Source organism: Lagopus leucura, unplaced genomic scaffold, assembly GCF_019238085.1.
Source record: "Lagopus leucura isolate 7727_CA_CO unplaced genomic scaffold, USGS_WTPT01 Super-Scaffold_73, whole genome shotgun sequence".
NCBI lineage: Eukaryota > Metazoa > Chordata > Aves > Galliformes > Phasianidae > Lagopus > Lagopus leucura.
Window position 1 is genome coordinate 38,048,854 of NW_024962252.1, and position 22,250 is coordinate 38,071,103.

At 44.3% G+C, this 22,250-nt stretch overlaps 1 protein-coding gene and 1 long non-coding RNA gene across 4 annotated transcripts in view; both read right to left on the reverse strand.

The window, feature by feature from the left end:
- LOC122190224 overlaps window positions 1–8,114 on the reverse strand; it is a 9,390-nt gene extending 1,276 nt beyond the window's left edge. Inside the window, exons 1-2 of the long non-coding RNA XR_006182093.1 lie at window positions 8,090–8,114; window positions 3,819–3,982 (exon numbers count right to left, since the gene is read on the reverse strand). This is a non-coding gene — a long non-coding RNA (uncharacterized LOC122190224). The remainder of the gene's footprint in view (window positions 1–3,818; window positions 3,983–8,089) is intronic.
- A 7,070-nt stretch (window positions 8,115–15,184) lies between these two features.
- TRAF3IP2 (TRAF3 interacting protein 2) overlaps window positions 15,185–22,250 on the reverse strand; it is a 26,893-nt gene continuing 19,827 nt past the window's right edge. For 2 of the 3 annotated variants that reach the window (XM_042884592.1, XM_042884584.1), the window contains 3 exons: window positions 20,979–21,095; window positions 19,723–19,797; window positions 15,185–15,788 (listed from right to left, as the gene is read on the reverse strand). In XM_042884592.1, the coding sequence (XP_042740526.1) occupies window positions 15,642–15,788; window positions 19,723–19,797; window positions 20,979–21,095 (339 nt within the window). In that variant the 3' untranslated portion in view covers window positions 15,185–15,641. The remainder of the gene's footprint in view (window positions 15,789–19,722; window positions 19,798–20,978; window positions 21,096–22,250) is intronic. The other variant, XM_042884601.1, reaches the window with a different exon arrangement.

Below are 22,250 nucleotides of genomic sequence, written 5' to 3' on the forward strand. Positions count from 1 at the left end.
AAATAAGTTAGTGATTATGCTAAAAAAAAAAAAAAAAAAAAAAAAAATTAATTAAAAAATCACACCCAATCCAAGGAATTGTTAAAATTACGTATGCAAAGAAAAAAATAATTTTAGTAACATGCTTTAAGTAACTTCATGTTGTAGAAAGAGGAAAGGTATTACTTGAGCACACAATTTCAGGGACTTTTAAAAATGTTGCTTAAGATGGGGTGGATCACAGGTTAGGAAACTGGTGACAGAACCAAATTGTTAACAGATAACCACCTAACTGAATATGAGCAGCTATGCAGTTTCACCTTAGATGCTTTTTCATGATTAATCTTGAATTTAATTATTAAGGTTAATTCTGCGGGTCCTTACACACACAAAAGGAATGAATTCAAGACTTTTTTTGTTAAGTTGAATCTGTGTTTATCAGAGCCCTTTCAAAATACAAGGGAGGTCACAGCTGTTCTTTTCATTCACACGTGATCTGGTAAAACAAACAACATATGTATGGGGCATAAGAGTTTAGCACTCAGAACATCGGGATTTGTATATAAATTTGAAAATTGTAAATAACAAATTGTGTTTAACCTTTATCTTTCTGCCCATCAACCTGATCTGTTAATAAAGATTTGTGTTGCAATTGAGGTCTTAACGTGTCACATTGTTCAGAAAAATAACACTTTCTCCAAGTGCAAGATAACAAGGTCCATGTTTACATTCTCACCCTTAATTCTAATTGTCGTAAGTCTCCTAGATTTACATAATTAGTACATTTACATAATCACTGAAGACCTTCACGTGCACTCCATTGAAAGTAGACCTGAACCCTGCTGAAAAATCACGCTTATTCCTATTTCAAACGGCAAGCATACAGGAGTGACTGCAGATGTAGGCACAAAGACTTTTTCTTTAGAGCTTGGAGGCATCTGAGCGAGCTTGGTAGTTTAGCACACTAGCACAGAAAGGCTCACAAGCAGCCTGCTGGCAGTCCATGCTGCCATATTGTATCTGGAGTGGACAGGGCTTGGGGAGAGGAGCTGCAGGATATAGCATGCTCACATCTGGCCAAAGGACTTTTTGTTCTGCCACAGTGTAGACAATAGTTGTAGTGCTCTTATTTACTCAGGGAGATGGAGCTTCCAAATGCTGAATATTAAAAAACGAACACAAAGCATGTCACTGAGTCTCTTGCAAGTCAAGTGGGAAGATTAGCTGAATATTTCACAAGTACTAAAAAATTCATCCTTTTTTTTTTTTTTTCCCTTGATGGAGACAGCTACAGAAACCCATTCGTTTGCACATTAGTTGTCACAAGGAGATTTGCTCTTGCATCAGACGTTGAACTTACATTTGACTTTCTCAAACCACAGAACCCTTACCCCTCATTTCACTCTAAAAATTCTGCCAATTCGGGGGAAATACACTTAGACTACTGTAGACACTTAGACTATGCTAGACTGAAAATAGAAAGCAAGTACTTGAAAGCAGAATAGGTGGTTGTGATTCTGTTAAATGATAGTAGCAAAGATGAACTTCCTGTAGGAAATGAGTAATTCACAGGATATGGGTTAGAACTTGACACTGTGCAAGTCACAACTGAAAGTCGAGAATGGCCTCTGTACAGCTAGGTCAGACCCTTGAACTGTTCAGTGGCCAAGCACCTTATAGGTGAAACACCAGAAACGCCACCGTGAGTGTTAGCTGTCTTATATGGCTTGAGTTGGTGCTGGCTGTGTCTGTGCCAGGAAGTAATTAAATTATAGCACTTGCATAAAGTCTTTTCTTGTGTACTTGGTCTTCAGAGTAGCTTGGTAAGAGGTTTCAGTAGACATTCCTATTCAAAACATGGACAGGAAATCAAAAACATTTGAAGGCATCTTCTCAAAATGAAGTGATCCTGAGTGGATACAGCACAGGTCAACAAGACGATGATTTCTGCATTTCAGGAATCACGGTTTCCTGTTTTACTTACCTGCCAATCCTTCTAATTACCAAATTACGTGGCAAAATCAAGTAGAACACAGCATAATTATCCTTTTGATCTTCGCTTGCCAAAAGAGTTCTGGTTTCCTGAATGGGATATTCGTGAAACTTCAGGACTTCTCTGCATTTGGAGCCAGAGAACAAAGGAATGGTTTGATACCTGGACTCGAGGTTGTTTCCTCTCCTGGCCTGCATGCCGAGTGGCCATCAAGAATAAGAAGTCTTGCTTTTCTCTCAGTCTTCATCAGTGGTAAAAAGGCAAGTTTAAGTGGCAAAACAAATTAAATTTTCTTCCTAGAGCAGAAAATTCTTACAGAATGTCTTGAATACATTTGAGGAGTCACCACATACCGTTTTAAACTATCTTCTGGCTTAAGAGAAGTCACCAATCCTGAAAGGCTGGAAGAAGTTGAGCCTGTAAAAGTCTACACTCAATTGCTTCTTCCACATCACCCAACTATGGTTCTTGAAAGGTCTAGCCAAGCTAAACACATCAGTTCATGCTCCTCAGACTGGACTCATCAACTTTCAGGAGTCCCTATCCTTGACAAGAGTTTTATGTTCTTGTTTACTTTTGTCAGATGGGATGACCTGAAGGCTGTCACTGTGAGAAGAGCAAAAATTTTGAGGAGCCTCAAGGCTTGTATCTGCCCAATGGGTGTACAAGGCCTCAAAGTCACATAAGCAAATGTTAATTCTGGCAGATACTCGGATACACCTCTCCTAGAACTCCTGTTGCTATGTCATAAGCAACTTTTCATTCATTTTGATGCATAAGAAGCTTTTCTGCAGGTTTGTTGTGCAGTGAAACGCAAGCAATGATAGTGTGAGAATGTTCAATCATAAACAACTTGTTTTAAAGCTATGCCTGCACAGGAATGTAGTGATATTTAAAAACCCAAGCAAAATTTTCAACTGCTTGCCGGGCAGACAGTTTTATGATGAAGGTAAACCCTCATCCCTAAAAGCAAAAAATAAGGGCATCATAGAAGTAACAATTGGCAAGAATGCTTTTGCTCTCAAAGAATTCTGTACATTTCCAGATTACAGCCAAGCAAAACATAGGTAAGCATCTGTCTGCAATCTGCACAGTTGCAGGATGTCTTTTCTGCCAACTCATCCCTTAAATAGTAATAATTTCCTTGTAGTTGTCCTATTGTCATACCTTATGTGCAGTTGCTTGGACTTGCAGAGTGGCTCGTAAATATGGTAAACTGGAGACTAGATAGCGCTTAGGAAAATGAGGATGCAGGAGACTAAAAAATAGTCAAAAAAAAAGTGGCAAAATGAGAGCAGAGCAGAAGGGGAGAAAAAGAATAAGCTCTGAGGAACGTCAGTGCCAGTAAATGTAATATCCTACTCTCGAGCAAAAGGGAATAAAGCACAGATGGAAATGGGAGGGTATATTCATCCAAACCCATTATAAGAAAGCAAGCTGATTGTTTCTTTTGTGTTCTTTACAGTGTTTTTATGCTGCTTCTATATAAAATCATGCATTGTCATTAGTGAGGAAAAGGTAGGCCTAGAATTTAAACAGTCCTTTAAAAGCAAGCATATGCTGCAGAACTAGCGAGCAGCAGAGATGGGAAATAGACAATGGTGGCCGTTCCTAGAGAGTCCACAGACATTCTGAAAACTAGGGATCAAATCCAGGCTTCATGCTCTACTTCAGTTAAATAAGCTGCAGCAGTCACTGGCAGGTTTGTTTTCCTGTAAGTCAGAACTCCACTTTCAGACTTCGGACTCTTACCTTTGCCCTTTCATTTCAGGGAAAGACCAGCATGTACATATGAACACAAAATTATTTTATTTTCTGTAATGATCAAATCCAAATGTTATTTTACCTTTGCCAGCTTTGTGTAGGGTGATGTGCCATCTTGCACATTTATTTTCCTGGAGTGATTCCCAGAAGTATGGTATGCTTTTTCTTGCTCATGTCTCACTCATTTTATTTATGAGTTGTCTACACCAGGTTGTCAGTCCCTGGGGACAGGCCTACACAGGAAATCTGTAAACGATATTTAATACATGAAAGTAGGAGAGTAGCAAAAAAGCACGGTAATACTCCAAAGGATCTAATTCACAATATTCACAATCTCACCTAGATCATGGGTAGCTTAGTGTCCCTGTTTTAAACCACAAACACTTTCATCTGTTTTGTCACATAGAAGGAAAAGATGCGGTAAAGATTACAGAGTCTGAAAGAAATTCTACTTAATGCTCACTGATGCTCTTCAGCTGCTAAAAATGTAAAAGCTGAAATCTCACAATGCACCTTTGTAGCAGAGTTATGTAGTGCTAGAGGAGTGAGAATGAAATACTGTAGTCTGGTTCTCTATTTGGAATACTTAGCCTCAGTAAGCCTCACATTTACAAAAATCTGACAGTTCTTGTGGAATTTGGTGGATTCAGTTTCTCAAACTGGGCACACAGAGCTTGGGGAGACACTGATTTAACATAGCAATAAATAAATACCAGCTTTTAAAATTTGCCAGTTGCTTAATAAAATAAAGCGGAAATGACTTATACCTGAATTGTTTCAAGTGTGGAGTAAAATCCTTCCATGTTCAACATCCATACATAATCTGAAATATCAAACTTGTGAGCTAAATGCTGTGGGGGTGTATGTTCAGTTCAAAATACCAAAATGCGATTAAGGACAATGAGCCAACATTTCCAGGTGATATCCCTGTCAAGTGGAAACAATTTAAAGAGCAAATTTCAACCTGGCTTACAGAATTACAATGAAGTTACTCTCTGATGACTGAATGTAATAGCAGCATCGTAATTTTGCAGTTCTGGGTTCTTACTGATCGCATAGAAAGTGCATTTTTAAATATTTTTCTCACTGTTAGGTACATGAATTGCTATTATCTGGAAAATACATCAAGATAAGGCCTTCTTTCTCCCATGCCATCACAGCTGGAAACAGCATTTTGCTGTTGAAATCTGATCAGTATCATATTATCCCTTTGATTACAGCAGTGCAATCTCATTAATTGAGGAATAATATGACCTAAGGAAATTTAATGGCTAGTAACACTGTATAGGAAAACTGATATACAAAGTTTGATGTACATTTTGAACTGCAGTTGTATTTATAGGCCGACCGCCTGAACAAATACTTCTTACCATCCCCTAGGCTTGCTGTGAGATGCCGCAGGCCTAGACTTTTCCCTATCATACAGATAAGTGTCACAAAAAGGTCAGGCCAGAAAGCAGGGTATCACCTCTACCCATCTGATGTTCTGATTCATTTAAGAAGTCAATCTGATATTCACGCTTGCATTCTTCACCTGGCAAATGTTCCACTGCTGGGTCTCTTTATAACCTCTGCACTAGATGTGATGAGTCTGCCATCCAACCTAGCTCGTTAACACGTCAATACATTTCAGCAGTGCTCTTAAACTTGCAAGCTGTAAGCACAGGATCTCGCTCACAGGGCTGTCTACATGCCTGTCTACGTGAACTGGCATTCAGTGAGGTGCTCAGCACAGCGCATGGGTGGTGTGGAGCTGCCAGTACATGTGAGAATAAGCAGAGTGGGGAGCAAAGCATGGAGCCAGACAGAACCAAGATTGTTCTGAGTGCTGTGCAGAAGCAGCTTTGTGGCCATACAGGCTTTCTAGTCATGATGCACAAGTGATTGTACTTCTGTGCAAGGAGGCTAAGCCCTCCTTCATTCTCACTGCAACTGCAGAGCAGGAGGGAGATGTAAGGGCTCTATGTGACATAACAGTTACCACCACCAGGTTGATTCAACCTTGCATCAAACAACATTAACCCTTTTGCTGATGCGCAGGATGGACACATCCTGCTGGTAAGGTGACATGACATGCTGCTTCTGCCTGTTGTTTCTCCTGACACCTGGACTCTCAAAATGATCACTTTAGAAATGGTTCACTACGTGATCCTGAAGAACTAATTGCTCAGTGGAATTACCAAGAGTGAGGTAGCCTGAGGACAGGCATTCCTGCAGCTAGCTTTTCAGATGCTGCCTCATCAGCTACCGCTTGGTAAAGTCCCAGCTCTAGTGTCAGTGAATACCTAAAGGGAAGTATTATCCATGGCTGCACACTGTTTTTCTGATGTAAGGATCCCAAGTAGAACCAGTTACCTCACTGAAAGCTCACACCCATGCATCTCCCCACGCTCCTTCAATACCATACACTATTGAAATGGTCACCCTCTCCATCCTGACACCTGAGTGTGCAAGTAGAGCTCCTACTTTTCTGGGCAGCAGTTTTAACAAGCATTTTCATCAGGCATACCAGAGCAACAGGCAGGTCCTGATGCACGTAGTTGTTGCCCTTGGAAATGGGAACATGCAGGTCCTCCTGGCCAGGGAGCAGATCTCTTTGGGGTCTGTCACTCATCTCAGACCCAGGACCTACAGACAACTTCCCTGAAGGTATCCCTTCTGTCATACCCTTGCTACAGCTGAGTGAGAGATATGGCACTGGCCTTGGAGAAGCAGCACAATTTGTTCCAATAGACAGGGCTGGAATGAGCACATCCCACTTCATTGCTCAGACAGAATGCTTTCTGCAAAGGCACTGCAGAGTGCAAGCCACCAGCTGGGGAGAGGAAGAGAGAGCACATCTGATGTTGTCTTACCCTGGTCATTGGTCCCACAGGTTTCAGCCAAAACTGCAAGAGATGCCCCTTGTGAGGCTGGCTCGTTGACCTCTGCTGCTGTTGGTAGTAAAATGAAGATTACCCCTGTGGTGATTCAGGCTGACCTAGATTTTTATTTTTAAAAACAAACCAGCTGGGGTTGCTCAGAAGTTTATGCTCCATTCTTATTTGTTGTTGTTTCTGTTGTTTTAATAGGAAAGAAATCACTCAGAAGCATGCCTAGGCTTGTTGCAGATGGTTACATTCAGCTGTAACCTGCCCGGTTGAGAGCTTGGTGAGGTGAGGGAGGGAAAGCATGCTAGTTTGAACTGGATTTAGTAGCAAGAATATTTTGACTTGGGCAGCAGAAAGAAAATTGTGTAACACTGTTGTGCTATCCTGAGTAGGAGAAGCCAATGAATTGCATGACTCTTCTGTCTTTGCAATCAGCTTGTTATGCACAGAGCAACGCCGTGGGATTAAGCACTTTATCTGCTGGGCTTCCCCTGGCAGCATGTGAAGAAGTTCATTATAAGTGCTTATCACATGATCCACTTAATCAAACCACTGAAACTCTGAGAATAAGTCATTCTAACTAGACCCATCAGAGCTGCCTTACAAACCACTCACTGATACACTCTTCCTTGGTTCGCATACAATGGGTTTCCTTGTGTTGCAGTGCATGATACAGGAAGTTCATTATCCCCAGTCCAAATGCAGACGTAAAGAAAAGAAGCAGGGCTTACAAAGAAACGACAGATAATTTGCAGAGTTCTAGTTAGCCACTCAAATCCCACATTGCAGTTGGACCATAAGCCCTTCATAAGAATGGCATTCTGGTCTATAGAGTTACACACAGGGCAGCTACATAAATGGCTGGTTTTAGCATTGTAGAATAGAGCTGACACAGAAGAAGTTATTTGCTTCTGTTGATTAGAGGTTAATGAATGAAAAATATGAAATCGGAACAGAAACCATGCTTTTTGCTAGGCAATAGCACGTGTAATGCAAATAGTAGCTGAGCTGATCAGTATCTGAGCTCATGCAAATTACCTTGAAAGTCTGCTAACTCCCATTGTGTACTGGAGGTCAGAATGCTCAGACTCTCATGACAAGCCAGGAGCTTGCACATATCCTAGCTGCAGCTTGTGTCTGTATGCCATAGAGCTGATCAGATAAATGACTTTTCCTAGAACATACCTAGAAACTGTTCTGGACGTAGGAAACCACTAGGTTGAGAGGTGCTCTGTATTCCCTGAAGGATTCACTTTGCTTAGGCCCATCACAAGTTTCTGGCACTTACTGGTGTTACTGCACGGTCAGTTCCACAGGCAGTATCTCACAAGGACATGGAGATGCTTGCTTTTCTGCTATCAACTATACTGGCCTACATAATGCTGTAATACTATAACGTGATGAAACGTACAGCAACAGTAGCAGAGTGCCACAATCCAAGGCTGCAGCAGCATAGACACAGAAATGAAAGAAAACTGCTTACCTTCAGAAGGCCTCCACCAGGCAGGGATCTCCAGAAAGATACCTTTGCATCCACTGCCAACCCTTAAATGAGGTCTAGGGAGGGGTGGATCCTGACTTCATCCAGTCACTTCCAGTCACTCAGGTGCACTGCATGCACCTGAGCCCCTCTGGGTTGGCCCTGCCTTCCACCAGGTGCTCAATCACTGTTCCAGGCCATGGCTTAGCGTTTCTGTTACAGTCTGGACCAGCCTTCATATAAGAATGCCCTGCTAATTTTCTCAGGCAGCACTCTGTATGTGAGGTATACACCTCTTCTTTCACCCCTCAAGCTTATGTGAGAGCAGTATTGGGTCTGAATGTTGCTTTTAGGTGGGGTTGCACAGGCTGAGCCTTCTCATACTGGAAATTGCCACTGGAACAAGAAGCATCAGATGGTTTTGAGACAAGCTACTCAGTAAGACATTAAAAACAGGGGAGCGTGCAGGAGTGAGAAACACAGGCAAGAGAAACAAGACAGCAAGCTGGTTTGATACAAATTATCCTTTTTTACCTCAGGAAGCTCCAGTGATGCAGGTCACAGAATCCATGCTGTTGTCAGGCATTGCTTTGAGAAAATGGTGAAACCTATTTGTCCATGATCCAACCAACACAGAGCTCTAAAATGCAACCTGTACATTACTCCTAGGCCCAGCTTGGAGTCAGCAAGGAGTCTGGCCAGCATCCACCAACAGACATAAAGGCTTGAGATGGACAGCTTTCACTCAGTGTGCTGCTGGACAAGTTAGGTGATGACCCCTTGTCTGTGTTCTCCAGGTACTTTAAACCTGGCTGCCTTGTCTTGACACAACCATCAGTGTCATGACTGCTGAGGTAGCAGTGCACCAAGCTGGCACTGCCACGGCTACATCCCAGGGACACTGCTGCTTCAGTAGTTTGGTTTCCACACAAGCCTGAAGGAAAATACCATTTTGCTGTCTTTTTCCTCTTTGTTTTAAAAATGCTAAATTATTTTACCTCATTTAAAATAAAATATAATGTAGCAAAAAGAAGACAAATCTATGCTAGCTGGTTGGTTTTGCCACTTCCTTCAATGTGATTACTTTATAATTGCTTTCCTCTTTATCATACTTCCAGTCTGTCTTCCCAGTTTCTATTATTCCTATTTAAAGTCTTCATCTCATCTCCCTTTTGGGACATTCTTACTACTGGGTTTCTGCTGTTTCAGCTTCTTTACAGCCCCTGCTTCAGGAAAATCATCTCTGTTATAAGACTGGAAGGAAAATGGACGCATAAAAATTATTTGTATGCACGTGGTATTTTATTGAGTAAGTTTCAAATAATAACTTTACTTAAGTGGCCAGTTTGCCTTCATCTCCACTTCTTATGTAAGGAACCCGGAGCAGAGTGAGTTGATAACATTCTGCTGACTGCAGCAATTCAGTGGTAAAGTGGAGATAAATCTTCTTTTTCCAAATGATTTCTTAGTGCCTTATCCATTGCCCTGTACATATGGAAAGACACTTTTAAGCATCTGGAATCATTATTGGCAGGGATATCTTTAATCTTCTTAAAAGAGAAACGGTTCGTTGTCCTCAGAGTGCTGTTAATTAGGCATCAAAGAAAAATTGGCTTCTGTATTGATACTGAGGCTGGATCTCAGTGTTTCTGTATGTCCAGTTTATAGGAAAAATTTGGGAGGAAGACTGCAATGGGTGTTATTTGCATGTAGCTGTATACATGTATACATTCCCTCATGTCAATGAGGTGCACACAGATCACACAGTTGAGCATTTAAGTGATGCTACAAAATACAAACCCAGGTGGTTTTGGTCAGTACCAAGCCAGGCTGAGTTCTCTCTGTCAGCATAGAGATGAAAGAATCTTTAATGCATTAGCTACTCCTGCACTGTTCAGCTCAATCCCCACCAGTGTTATCTTTTTAGAAGTTTTTCTGACTAAATTGCTTCCTTTGAAGACTGCAGGCTTTTTAACAGCACACTGCGGCACCCGCTGCTTGCTGAAAATCCTGAGGCCAGCACACCAGAGCATTGTGCTGCCAAACATGCCAGTCACAAAACATCACCTTTAGTGGGTTTTAACTGGAGGTAGCTGACGAAAAATAGAATGGACATGTTGTAAGAGCTGTCAGGCCAAGCAGAAGAAGATAGCTTTGAAGAAAGCCTCAAAGATAGTATTTCCAGAATACAGTCCTTTAGAAGAAGTGGAAAACCAAAGGATGAAATACAGTCAGAACGAGCTCACTGCAGGTGGTGGTAGTCACGATTTTTTAAAGATCAATTTTAATTATCAACTACTTTAATCATTATTTTTTTATCCTAGCATTAAGATACCTTTTCCTTCAGCCCCCCACACTTCTATGTCCCTGGAGGCATTCCCACACCACTTTTTCCACCTCAGGAGGCTGGCGTTACACAGCAGAGAGAACTTTTATCAGCCTGACCTGTGGATGGGGTGCTGGAAGTCTTTTGCCCCTGCTAGGACTCCAGCCACTGCTTTCCCAGCAGCCAGCCTGCTGGGGTTCACAGCGAGCACCCATGTTTTGCCAGAGGTTCCCTGGACCCTCCTGTTAGCCTGGAGAAGGTCCCGAGGCCTTCCTGCCATGAGCAGGTGTCACAAAATGGCTGCCTTCTGCCACCACGGCTCAGAGCAGGTGTGAGGCTGCTGCTGGGAGCCCCCGGTGTCACCGCACACCAGTGTGTTCAGCTCAGCCTGTGGGGACCTCTGTCATCTGCCACTGGCACAGATTAAACAGAAGCGACAGCAGGGGAGAAGCTGTTAAATTAAAGCCAAAGAGTAACGAGAGAGATGTTTGCTTTGTGAGATAGCGCGCACCTGTTCTGCGTGCTGAGCACTCTCTGAGGCCTGCTCTCCTTCCTTACCACAGCTGGCCTTCATGAAAGGCCGTGCAGCTCCCTGTTCTCTGCCAGGCCCAGGCATTTCCCTCAGCCTTACCTTGCAGCCAGGCCCCGAGTTGGGCTGCAGGCTGGGGAGGGATCCCAACCAGTCCCTGCAGTGAGTCCGCCTCACAGGCCACCTCGTGTCTGTCCTGGCACCAGTCCTGAGGATGTCTGCCTCATGGCTCTGTTAAGTGGTACCAAGTGATGGCAGCTAGAAGGGCTCTCCGGGAGAAAATCAGCTCTGGAGGCAGCATTTTGTGTCTTGCACGCAGGGCTTTATAGGATTACCTTTGTACCAGACCCACCATACGGTTCCCTCGCTGGAGAGGCCAACGTAGCTTATCTGTGGGATGAAAACATTACCACCATATTTCTATCACACAGGTGGCTGGCATAAAAAATCTTCACACGCATTCATGTCATCGCAGTTCTGGCAAGCCTGCAAGACAGGCTGTTTCTCAGTGAGTTCTGTCTCTCCCTTCATGCTGCCTTCATCCCAGTGTTTGCTCTCAGTTTGAGCAGTGCATTTCCCTCCCACACCCCACAGGTGTGCGTGCACTGGGGAACAGCCCCCAGTACCTCTGCAGTGCTCCAGGCGATGCCTTCATGCCCACAGCTCAGCAGCTCCTGCTGGCAGCAGTGCCCACCCACGGGAGGCATGCTCTCATTCTGAAAGCTACTGCCCCACTATTTGCACATGAGCTTAATAACTGACTTAAGAGATCTACAGATGCATTTCTTGGGCTGTTCCTGTTATATTTTTCTCTCTTGGCCTCAAGGCTCTTGTTTTCTGTAATTTCCTTTCTAAACTTCCCTGTAAGCCTAATCTCTTTTAACATGAGCATGTTAGTTTTGAAGCAGCCTGCGTGTTTCCAGCCTCTCCTCCCTTACCTGCTGCATATTTCTTTTTCATCGTCCTCTCCCTACTTGTGTCGTTTGCAAAAACCTGCCTGTCCCCTCCCTCTCCCTCTTCACAGCTCCCACCATCTGTCTCTCTACAAACACAAAGCTGTAGGGGAAATGATTCACTCGGCTGCGAGCTCATTACTCACTCTCTCCCCATCATGGTTTCTGTCCTTGTAGGACGCTCTAACTAATGTAAAGATCAATGGATCCTGGGAACTGTTATTCAATTAAAAAAAAAAAATGCCCCAGCAGTTAAATATATGGAGCTCTTTGTACTTCCTCAACACCGACTCTTTATTTTTCTCCCTCATTCTGCTATCGTTGTTTTTCAGCCGGGGATCATTGAAACAGAAGAATGGAAATGGTCGCTGGAGCATTTAGTGCAACCTTGTGTATCACATGATGCAGGAATTACTTAATGAAATTCCCTGGCCCAAACCAAGCAAATCTGTGGTAAATCTAGAGCACATATTTTAGGATGACAGCCAGAATGATGAAAGGAATTTACTACCCAGCCTTGCTAATCATTCTGAATGCTTAACTGCTCTCCCTAATATGCAGCTTTGTATGCAGCAAAACAAACACAGCCTCATTTCCTGCAGCTTTCTCCCCTCCGGCCTTGCCCACACTGCGCACTCTGAAAGCCCCCTCCGAGCTGTGGCTGGGGCTGGTTGGTGAGGGGGGCACAGGGCTGAGCTCGCATTCCTGCTGGCTCTGGCAGGCCAGCACAGCACCGTCAAGACTAGGCGGAGGCCCACATCACACATTGCCTCTCCTCCAGGCCAGATTTGGGGATCTCCAGTACTCGCTATGTCCTTGAAACCTGTAGGCACGAAGTACATTGTGGGGGCCAACCGTGCCTGGGGGCACCCACCCCAGCACTGCTACCGGGCAAAGGGAGGGGTTGTCCCCGCTCTGCACTGTGCTCTGCAGCCTCACCTCCAGCGTTGGGTGTGCACTGGGCGCTACGGTGTTAGAGAGATATAAAGCTGGTAGGAAACGTCTAAAGGAGGACGTAAAGATGGTGAAAAGTCTGAAGGGCAAAGTGTGGGGAGCAGCTGAGGTCCCTGGGTTTGCTCAGCGCAGAGCAGAGGAGCTGATGGGAGACCTCACAGCGGCTGCAGCTCCTCACAGGGAGCGGAGGGGCAGCGCTGAGCTCTGCTCTCTGCGACAGCGACAGGGCCCGAGGGAACGGCATGGAGCTGTGTCACGGGAGGGTTAGCAAAACATTCTTTGCCAGAGGGCGGTGGGCATGGAACAGGCTGCCCAGGGCAGTGGGCACGACCCCAGGCTGCCGGAGTTCAAAGAGCGCTGGGACAACGCTCACAGACATAGGGTTTGAATTTTGGGTGGTCCTGTGTGGAGCCAGGAGCTGGACTCGATGCTGCCTGTGGGTCCTTGCCTACTAAGGATATGCTATGATTCTGATTCTGTTCTATTCTGTATTTGTTTGAGCTTCCACCTATCAAATGTGGAAGGAATTGGATTTTGAGATCAGAAGCTGTTTGAGACAGACTAATACATAGATGCTTTCTATGGATTAGCTTTCTACCAAACTAGAAATGGGAATACAAGGTATGTATTTTTGTCCTTTCAGCTTCTAGCTATTAGAACTAGTTTATATTTGCAGAGGGTAGCGAGACTCATCGTCATTCCATATTGAACGTGCGTGCCCTTGAGTTTATTGCCTGCTGGAACTTCCCTGGCCCAGTTGGTTCAACTTCTTCTGCCATGGTCTTGTTGCCAAATGACATCTTGCATTTCCAACCTCAAGTCCTTTACCCTGTCCTCCCCCAAACACATTCCTACAAAATGTATGTTTTGAGTCCCGAAATTATTTTTGAGTGTTAAAATACTTTAGATGTTAAAGTACCTGAGACAGCCATACAGTAGTGGCAGATAAGCAGCAGCACTTCAAGAACGTTGCATTGTCTACAACAGCACTTGGAATCTGAGCATAAAATTGTGCAGCACTCTGAGTGACCCTAAATGCCAATGTTTAGATAACCAAGTCCCCCTCTTCCCCCTCCCTCTGTATTCACTTTGTTGACCTTTTAAGAAGGATTTCTGTCATAGTTTTAGAAAGTTATTTTCTTAATTGGAAACTTAGCTTTTCATTTTATCACATGGAAAAAATGGGACACCCCACTCTCCCATATGTAGATAGCAAGAAGTGCTGCTGCATAATAGAAGTTCATTGTGCCTTGTCAGAAAACTGCCAGCATGCTAGGTATGAGTGTCTTTCAGTTGCTGGGCTATGGGATTTCTCTCTAGAAACTGGGGAGAAGCACAGCAAATACCACAATGAAAATAATAAGATCTGACAACACTGGATCCTCCCTTCTCCTAGTTCTCTTAGGCAGCTGTAACTCTTTATGCAAAAGGAAAATCCATGAGGGTATCTGCAACAGTGCTGTAATTGTTCCTCATGAGCACCATGAAGCACATCCTGTATTGACATACCACACTAGCACGATCTTCATGGAAAGCTAATTAAATATTTTGGGCGATGTAACAGGAGTATCAGCTTCTGGTTAATTTACTTTTTGGAGAACTAAACACATTTACTTTGTCATGAAGCCGTACTTGGGCCACTCTGTAACAAACAATAAAGTGGATCTTGGAAAGAGCCTGTATTGCACAGGCATGGAGTGCTCTGCACCAGAGCAGGAGGTTCTTGTATGCCTATTCTAACAATAACGGCTGCGGGATTTCAAGCCAACAGGGTCCACTGTTATCTCAGCAAGGTTAAAGCAGTTAAGAGAAGAACCCTCACCAAAGTAGTGCTTATGTTCTCTGCAAAAACACGCTCAGACTTTAGCAGATGTGAAGTTGCTGAGCCTTCTCGGTTGCCAGCACCCCACAGCTCTCCAACATCTTTGATTATTTTATTGTTCCGTACTGCATACAAGTTGTAGGAGTCAATGTTATTTCTCTTAACAACCGCTGGTTTCCAAATGGCAATTGTTCTTTGACATGCTCTGTTTCAAATAAGGGATGAAGAGCAGTAATGAAGCTAAAGGCCCACTATAAAAGTACTTCAGCATTCCATGGTACTGACTGCACACGCAGTAATACATTTAGCTGTCCTTTTGTGGACTGTTGCTGTAACATGCTGAAGGTGTTAGGGACTGTGCTGTGAGGAAATGGAACTCCAGAGGCTTCAGATCCAAGAGTCCTCTAATTGAAGACTGTGTCTCTGTGCAAGACAGTCTAAGTAAAACTTGCATTACTCAAACAGTTACCGTTCCTTGTCGTTCCCAGCAATAGTAAAAACTTGACGCAACGTATAAAATAGCCTTACAAAAGGCAAATATATTTAATAGTGCATTTACAAATTAACTGCCCGATAATGCTGTACAAGGCAGGGATATCAATAAAGAGTACCTGAGCAAAAAGGAGGATGTAATTTTTATTTTACATTATTGCAACATTATTTCTAGTATTTGTTTGCTGTATCGACTAGTAAAGGGATATGTTAAAAACAGATGTTAAGATAAAGTTGGGCATTCGTTCCATTTGCAGCTTTTTTAAAAACCTAGGAGAGAAGAGTTCTGCCCCATCAGTTTCAGAAATAGATGTTTAACGTGGTGGAGAACAAGCTGAGCCTGAGCTACCCAAGATAACCAATTCCTTAAGCAGAAGCAGTGTCTTCTGTCATCAGAAAGAGCCATCTGGAAGAGTGCTGGCTCCCTGCCAAAAGCAACCCTTTAACAACTGCTTCTCGTGCACTTTAAGAGATAATGTTCATAATGGCACAACCTGGAGCGTTGGTAAAGGTCCTATTGGAGGAGCAACATATTCCTCCTCTCTCAGTAGCCGCAGGAGGATGTTCTTCTTGTTCTTTGGCCAGGTATAAATGTGAGTGTTCTGCAACCAGGTAGGCACGTGCTCCTGAAAAACAAGAAAAAAGTGAAATCCCTTAAGCCCTCCTGAATCTGTACCAGAATTTTGCAGATTCCATTACACTCTGCCAAGCAAGACTTCATTCTGTCTGTTCTAGACACTTTCTGTAACAACAAGAAATTTTAATTTGGCTTCAGAATTGTATTTGGGTTCCTAAATAAATGAACTCCGTACGATCTCACAGCTTGCCTGTCTCTCCTTTCTTACTGCCATCACGTTGGCTGATTTCACCATATTTCAAAGGGATTCTGATCTCAATGACAGGCTTCAAAGGGCTTCTGAAAATAAACACTGAGGAGAGAAGGGCACATTTAGGTGCCCCTACCAGGCTGCAGCCCATGTTTCTCCCTTAGCTGCCGAGGATCCACACTCTGTTCAACCCTAAGAATCCACAGGGAAGCTCCTCTCATCCCAGTGGTTTTCTTGAGTGCTGTCCCCTTGTGCTGCTTTGCCAAGCTGCGTGTCCTCTGGCTGAGTCCAGTGCTGAGTGCGAGGGGAGGCTAACACATCTCCACATGAGCAGGGCCAACCTCCCCACTCCCAGCATGTCACATGGGCTGGCCAGTGCCTGTTAGCATCATGAAGCTGGGATCACCATGGCCCCACATGGTGGTGGTGAGCTGAGGGAGAGTGGCAAGCTCAGCCTCCACGTTCTTGTGTCTTCATAGCCTGGGAGGTTTCCATACAAACATGTGGGTGTGGAGGTGAGGAGGGCTGTATTCTTATCCCTAATTAAAAGAGGGTCACACGCTGACCCTTTACCAAAACCAGCTCATGCCCACTGTGGTGATAAACATTTCTTTTAGGAGAGCCCTTGCTGGAGGCACCAGCAGGAAGCCAGAGCGAGCGAGCAGGTAAGGTTGGTTCACTGCAGGAGAGTTGGACCAGATAACCTTTAAAGGTCCCTACCAATTGTAAGGATTCTATCATTCTGTGATTCCAAGGTAAGCAACTAGCAGTGAAGGCATCTAGCACTTGCTCTCGGGACCCACTGTTTAGCAGGGCAGCACGTTCCCAAGCTGCGATAAAATACAGCACAGGTTTACCGAATGAGACCTCTACCTGCCTTCGATGAGAAACTACATTTTTTGGAGGAAGGAAATGACCCAGTCCATCTGGACTTCAGCAAAGCATGTGATGTAAGTCCACATGGGAAATCATTAGTTAAGCTTGGAAAGATGGAAATTAGTGTGAGAAATGGATGGTAAGTAAGAAGCTGGCAAGTGGGGACATAACAACAGAGGCACTCTATGCCCAGAGACGGGCTGCAGGCTGTCTGCCAGAGCTGGTCCTGCAGCCAATTGCATTGAGTGTCTTCCATAGTGGAGTTGGTGCAATAAGCACTGGCACTCATCAACCCAGGCAGTAATTTTAACATGTAGGAGGTGTGCAGGGGAGGTGTGTTATTTGGGTCCAGAAAGAGTGTAGAAAATTAGAAGGGGACTCTGTCAAGCTGTGGCTCTTCCCTCAGCATGTGACAGCAGCTGTTGTACCAGATCAGAGAGTAATGGGAAAAGGGTTATTGCCTTGCTTTAAATTCAGATCTGTATCTGTTAGCAGAGAGGAAATTCTGAACACTGCAGAAAGAGTGTTTGATAACTTTATGGATCAGTGTAACAGGAACAGGATAGAGTGTGTCAGTGCCAAGGGTAGGGTCGTCCAATTCAGGGCTGTGTTGTGGAGCCTGCTTTGAGCCATGCCTCAGAGCAGCTCTGCTCACAGCTCTGCTCACAGCTCTGCCAGCAGCAGTCATCCTGGGCACTTGCAGCTGAGTGCAACAGGCAGTGCTGAGAAAACCAGGAAGGGACATTTGTGTTGGTTGGCTTGATGCAAGACCAGGTTTCCTCTATCAGTGTGTGACGGGAAGCTGGAAATGCCAGTTCCACCTTAACTGCGTGTCACGTTTTTTCCCCTCATTATTCAATTTCCTGATGAACGTTCTTTGGCTCACACAGATCCTTTCCCGTTGGAGGTCGGCTAGCCTTCACATACCATCAGTGCTTTATGATGTACTTCAGATGAGATTAACTCAGCTAGTATCCACGTCCCCAAATGAAACCTCCCAAACTGCTTCTCTGCTCTTTCCCACTGCCAGCTACAACGGTACTTGAACACAAAGAGAAAAAGGGAGGGCAGAAAAGACAAAATGAATCATCTGATTCTATATATATATGTGGCATTTTTCACCCCTGGAATGGTGCAGGTTTTACAAACATTTGGTACCTAACCTCTGGCTGCCTGTGTTACTGCAGTGTGTCCAAGCCCTCGGGGCTGCTGTGCCCACCACCTTGCTGTTCTCAGTCACGTTTCCACTAACCAGTGAGATGGGAGGCAGAGGTTCACCAAAGACGAGCATGAGCAAGGAGACCAAGCCTGAACAGCAACAGAAAATGCTGCTCTACATAATTCAGCTGAGACAGGCAGCCCTGGAAAAGCTGAAGGGTGATGTGGAAAAGCTGTGGAGTGATAGGCAGGAAGGCTGCCTGGGAACTGCTACTTTGATAGCAGCAGCTGAATCAACCAGCCCTAGAAATTCCTTGTTCACTATCTGAGAGCTGCTGCTATACGCTAAATAGTTTTTTGACACATAAAGTTCAACCAAAACTAACAAAGTTTATTGTTCTTGTGTCTGCCTTGAGGCCCAAAGAAGGCTCTAGCACCCTGTGTGCCAATTGTCTCTGTGGCTCCAATGTTACTGTGCCAAGTTGCTGCAGGCTGCAGGGTCTGCTCACACAGCAGGCACTCCAGGAGCTCCTGAGGCCAGGAGCAGGCCTGCCCTTTGCCCCCAGGCTGACTGAAAATACCAAACCAGCCACTGCCTTTGGTCTGCTCAGTTCCCACCTGTCCCATTGCTGAGCTTTGCACAGTTAATGCAAGTAACAGACCAGCAATGTTTGTGAAGGAAGTGGAATGACATAAAATACCAGGGGTAATGCTCATTACAAAGAATCTCACAAACTCTTGGACATGTTTTCAAACTTCTGAGCTTATATTACACTGAAATCCACAAGTGCTGTGGGATTTCACAGCCCTACGCTCACTCAATGATAATATTGCAGAAATGTTAGGATACAAACTCTGGGCACCCAAATGATTAAAGAGAATCTGAATTCCCTCCTCCAAAATGCAGCTGTACCTAGGGGTAATGTGACAGCTACCTAACAATGCACACAGTATTTAGTGATGAAAAGTGAGCAAGAATATCCATTACAAGTCCGAGGAAGAATGCCATTTCTCAACGATAACTGAAGCCATTTAGCTTTTCTGGCCCTGTAAAAATCCAGCAGGTTCTCTCAGCATGAGGAAGAAGGATAAGGGAACCTACTGCTTTATGAACTTCTTCCTCTCAAATGTATCAGTAAGAAGGCCAACAAAATTTCAAGTCCTAAAAAACCATATTGTTTGCCTTTGATGGGCCCATCAAAGTTCAAGCAATGGCCTAGCACTTTAATATTTATGATCCTCTTTATTTTTATATTCTCAACCCACCCTTTTCCAGATCCTCACTTCACATCAGCCATAAATCTCCCCCCATCCCACTCATCAGCATTACATCTGGACAAAATTATAAAAGGGTTAATACAAAAAGCATGCTTGCTGGATAGATGGTCTCTCTCCATTGAAATTCTTTCAATGCTTGAGACAATTTGAGTTTTAGTTACACATTCATCATCAGAAATACATTTTATGTACTGATTTATATTGCAAATGAAATGCTTTTATTCATGTGTACATAAAACTGTAAACTTCTCATGTAAAATACAGCTGGAATATTACCAGTGGGATATTAAGAATCAAGAAAAGAAGGTTTTTTTTGTTTGTTTTTAGGTTTTCTTCTGGTGCACTGAGATCAAAATAACATGTGTCTAATGATCTGAAAAATATATATATATATATATATATATATATGCATGTATGTTACCTTTTTGGCATTTGGGAAAAGCACAGGGATGAATCTGAAGTTCATGCTCCCTTGTTGTATGAACTCAATCTGCATCTACAACAGAACAAATTGCCAGATTTACTGTGATGAAGGTTGTGTTGCACTGTCTTTGCATGCAGCTGAATCCTATGCGTAAAAACATTCGTTGCTTACTTAAACTGCTCTTACGTGATCTGATCTAATGCTGGTGGATTCTGGTATCAGGTTTTTTTTGGCCACTTAATCTGATTCTTCTTTACTACAGGATACAGGAAAGGAAAGAATACAGGAAAGATCTGTCAACATTTGAGCATTTACTTCTGTGGTACGAAATAATTGTGGTTTTAGCTGCAGTTTCAGTCCCATGAAATCCCTCTAGAACCAATAAAGCTTAGCTTTATTATTAAAGCCTTCAGTTTCGCTGTTCACTGTCTGTGTTCAAGCTAGGCCCCAGCCTGTCCCCTGTGTCCCAGTTCCCTGTCTGAGCTGGGGCTTGGCCTGTCCCCATATCCCCAGGACACTGGCAAAATGAGGCACAGATTCCCAGGAGCAGTGAGAAGAGCACAATTCTGCTGCGAATTCATCTGTTGGTGCCAGTTTCTGAGATGCTGAACTGCAGGATTAAACTGGGAGATGGGCCTGGAGTGAGAAAGGAGGGAAACTGCAGACCCAAGGAGAAAGGATGAATTGCTTGGCTCAGTTCTGAGCTCTATCCCAATGCAGATTGCTGAGATGATAGGTCCCACGTCCTGCAGCTGTCCCCTACCACCCTGTGTCACCAGGGCTTTCCCTTTGCAGCTCTGACCTTCCTTTGCCTTGCAATCCCATGTTTCAGCCAGCATTAGTGCTGCCCCAGAGAAGACCCCAGTTACAGGATGGCTGGAGTGATATGAAGTGATAGGGACAGATTCACAGGGGGTAAGGCCAGGCAGCATTAGATAAGGTTGTGCCCAGGGCTGTATGGCAGGGCAGTGTGGGTTCGAGAAGGTGAAAGAAGAAAAAAACATGGAACAAAAAAGAATATGGAAGAATGAGATGTGCGTGTTTAATAGGATTTTTCTTTCTTGAACCTCTTAGCAGATGTTAATGAGCATACGGAGCTGATGAGAGGGAGGATTAATGAATTCCAAAGGGGGGTGTTTAACTATGGGGATTAGTGAAAACAAAGCAAAGAACCTGCCATTTGGAGACAGATTTGTCTTTTCAGAAGAAGAGAGGGAGTCTTTGTAAAGCAGCAAATGCATGTCCTTGCTTACCATCCTGTGGATGTATTTAGTATGTAAGCCGTGTTCATCCCTGTCCAGCTGGGACTCAGCCCCTTCCACATCCTGTTTGTATTTTGGACTGATTGCTATGATTATCATCACCGTCTTCTGTTAGGGAGAAAAGCACTTTTATGAAATTGGGAAATGCAGTGTGTTTGGTGGAGGCAGATCGGAAATCTGCCAGTTTGTGTTTTAAGTGATCTTTATGTTCTTGGCGAACGTGAGAGGATCTCATTCATTCTGGCAGGAAATGCAGGAGAACTCAGACACTCGTTCTCCTCTTTATTTCTTGAGACCGCATAATATAGAAAAACCAAATGGCAGGAGATATATTAGCAGCTTCCAGCTTCCAGTTGGAATCCTGTAATAAAAAGCTCCTTTTTATCAGCGCAGAGTGCGTATGTACATACACAGGAAAGTTATCTTCTCATGTTTTCCAACAGCTCATGTAAAAGTGCATCTTTTTAACCATGGCTTTTTTCATAAAGACACTGAAGGCAGCTGTCTGTGGAAACTGCACCTGGGGCCTTCAGTAACAGGAACAGGAACTCTTCTTGCCTGTCCCTCAGTGGTGAGGTGTGCAGAACTGGGCTGTGGCCTGCACAGGCTTAGGGGTACCTGGCAGCACCATCCCTCCGTGCTGTGAGCCGAAAGCAGTGCTCCTCGCCTATGCTGTGACCTGTTCAGTCCCAGGCCCCCACTGATCTCAAGTTTCCACTGAGGGTCTGTCCTTCCTATCTGGGAAATCTCTCTCTTCCCTAATGGTGGGCCAGTGAAGAGGTTCAGCAGATGAAAGCCTCCTACTTTTGTTTACCTAGGGCCTGTCTTTTATCCCAGCCACATCAGGCTTTGTAAGGTTTCCAAGTATGCGGCTCCCAGTCAGCCTGGCACCTAATTAACTCTTTCCTTCTGTGCAATATCAAGGGAATTTGCCCCACCACAGGGTCAAAAACAGTGAAGAGCCATTATCCCTCATACTGACTTAACGTACTCCAGAATTACTTTTGCTTCTGCCTGACGTGCATGTAAGCACTTACAGATGTTGAGGGTTTGCAGAGACATTCCCGGGTGCACACACCCCCTGCTTGTGCCCTAACAGTCCTTCCTTGCTTGTGTGTGTGAAGGTTTAGAAGCTGGAAACTGCCTCTACAGTCAGAGCAGGAAAACAGACATCTCTGGGGCGGGGGGGGGGGGGGGGGGGGGGGGGGGGGGGGCGGCCCCCAGGGGGGGCGAAAACAGAAAGGGGGGGGGGGGGGAGTGCCA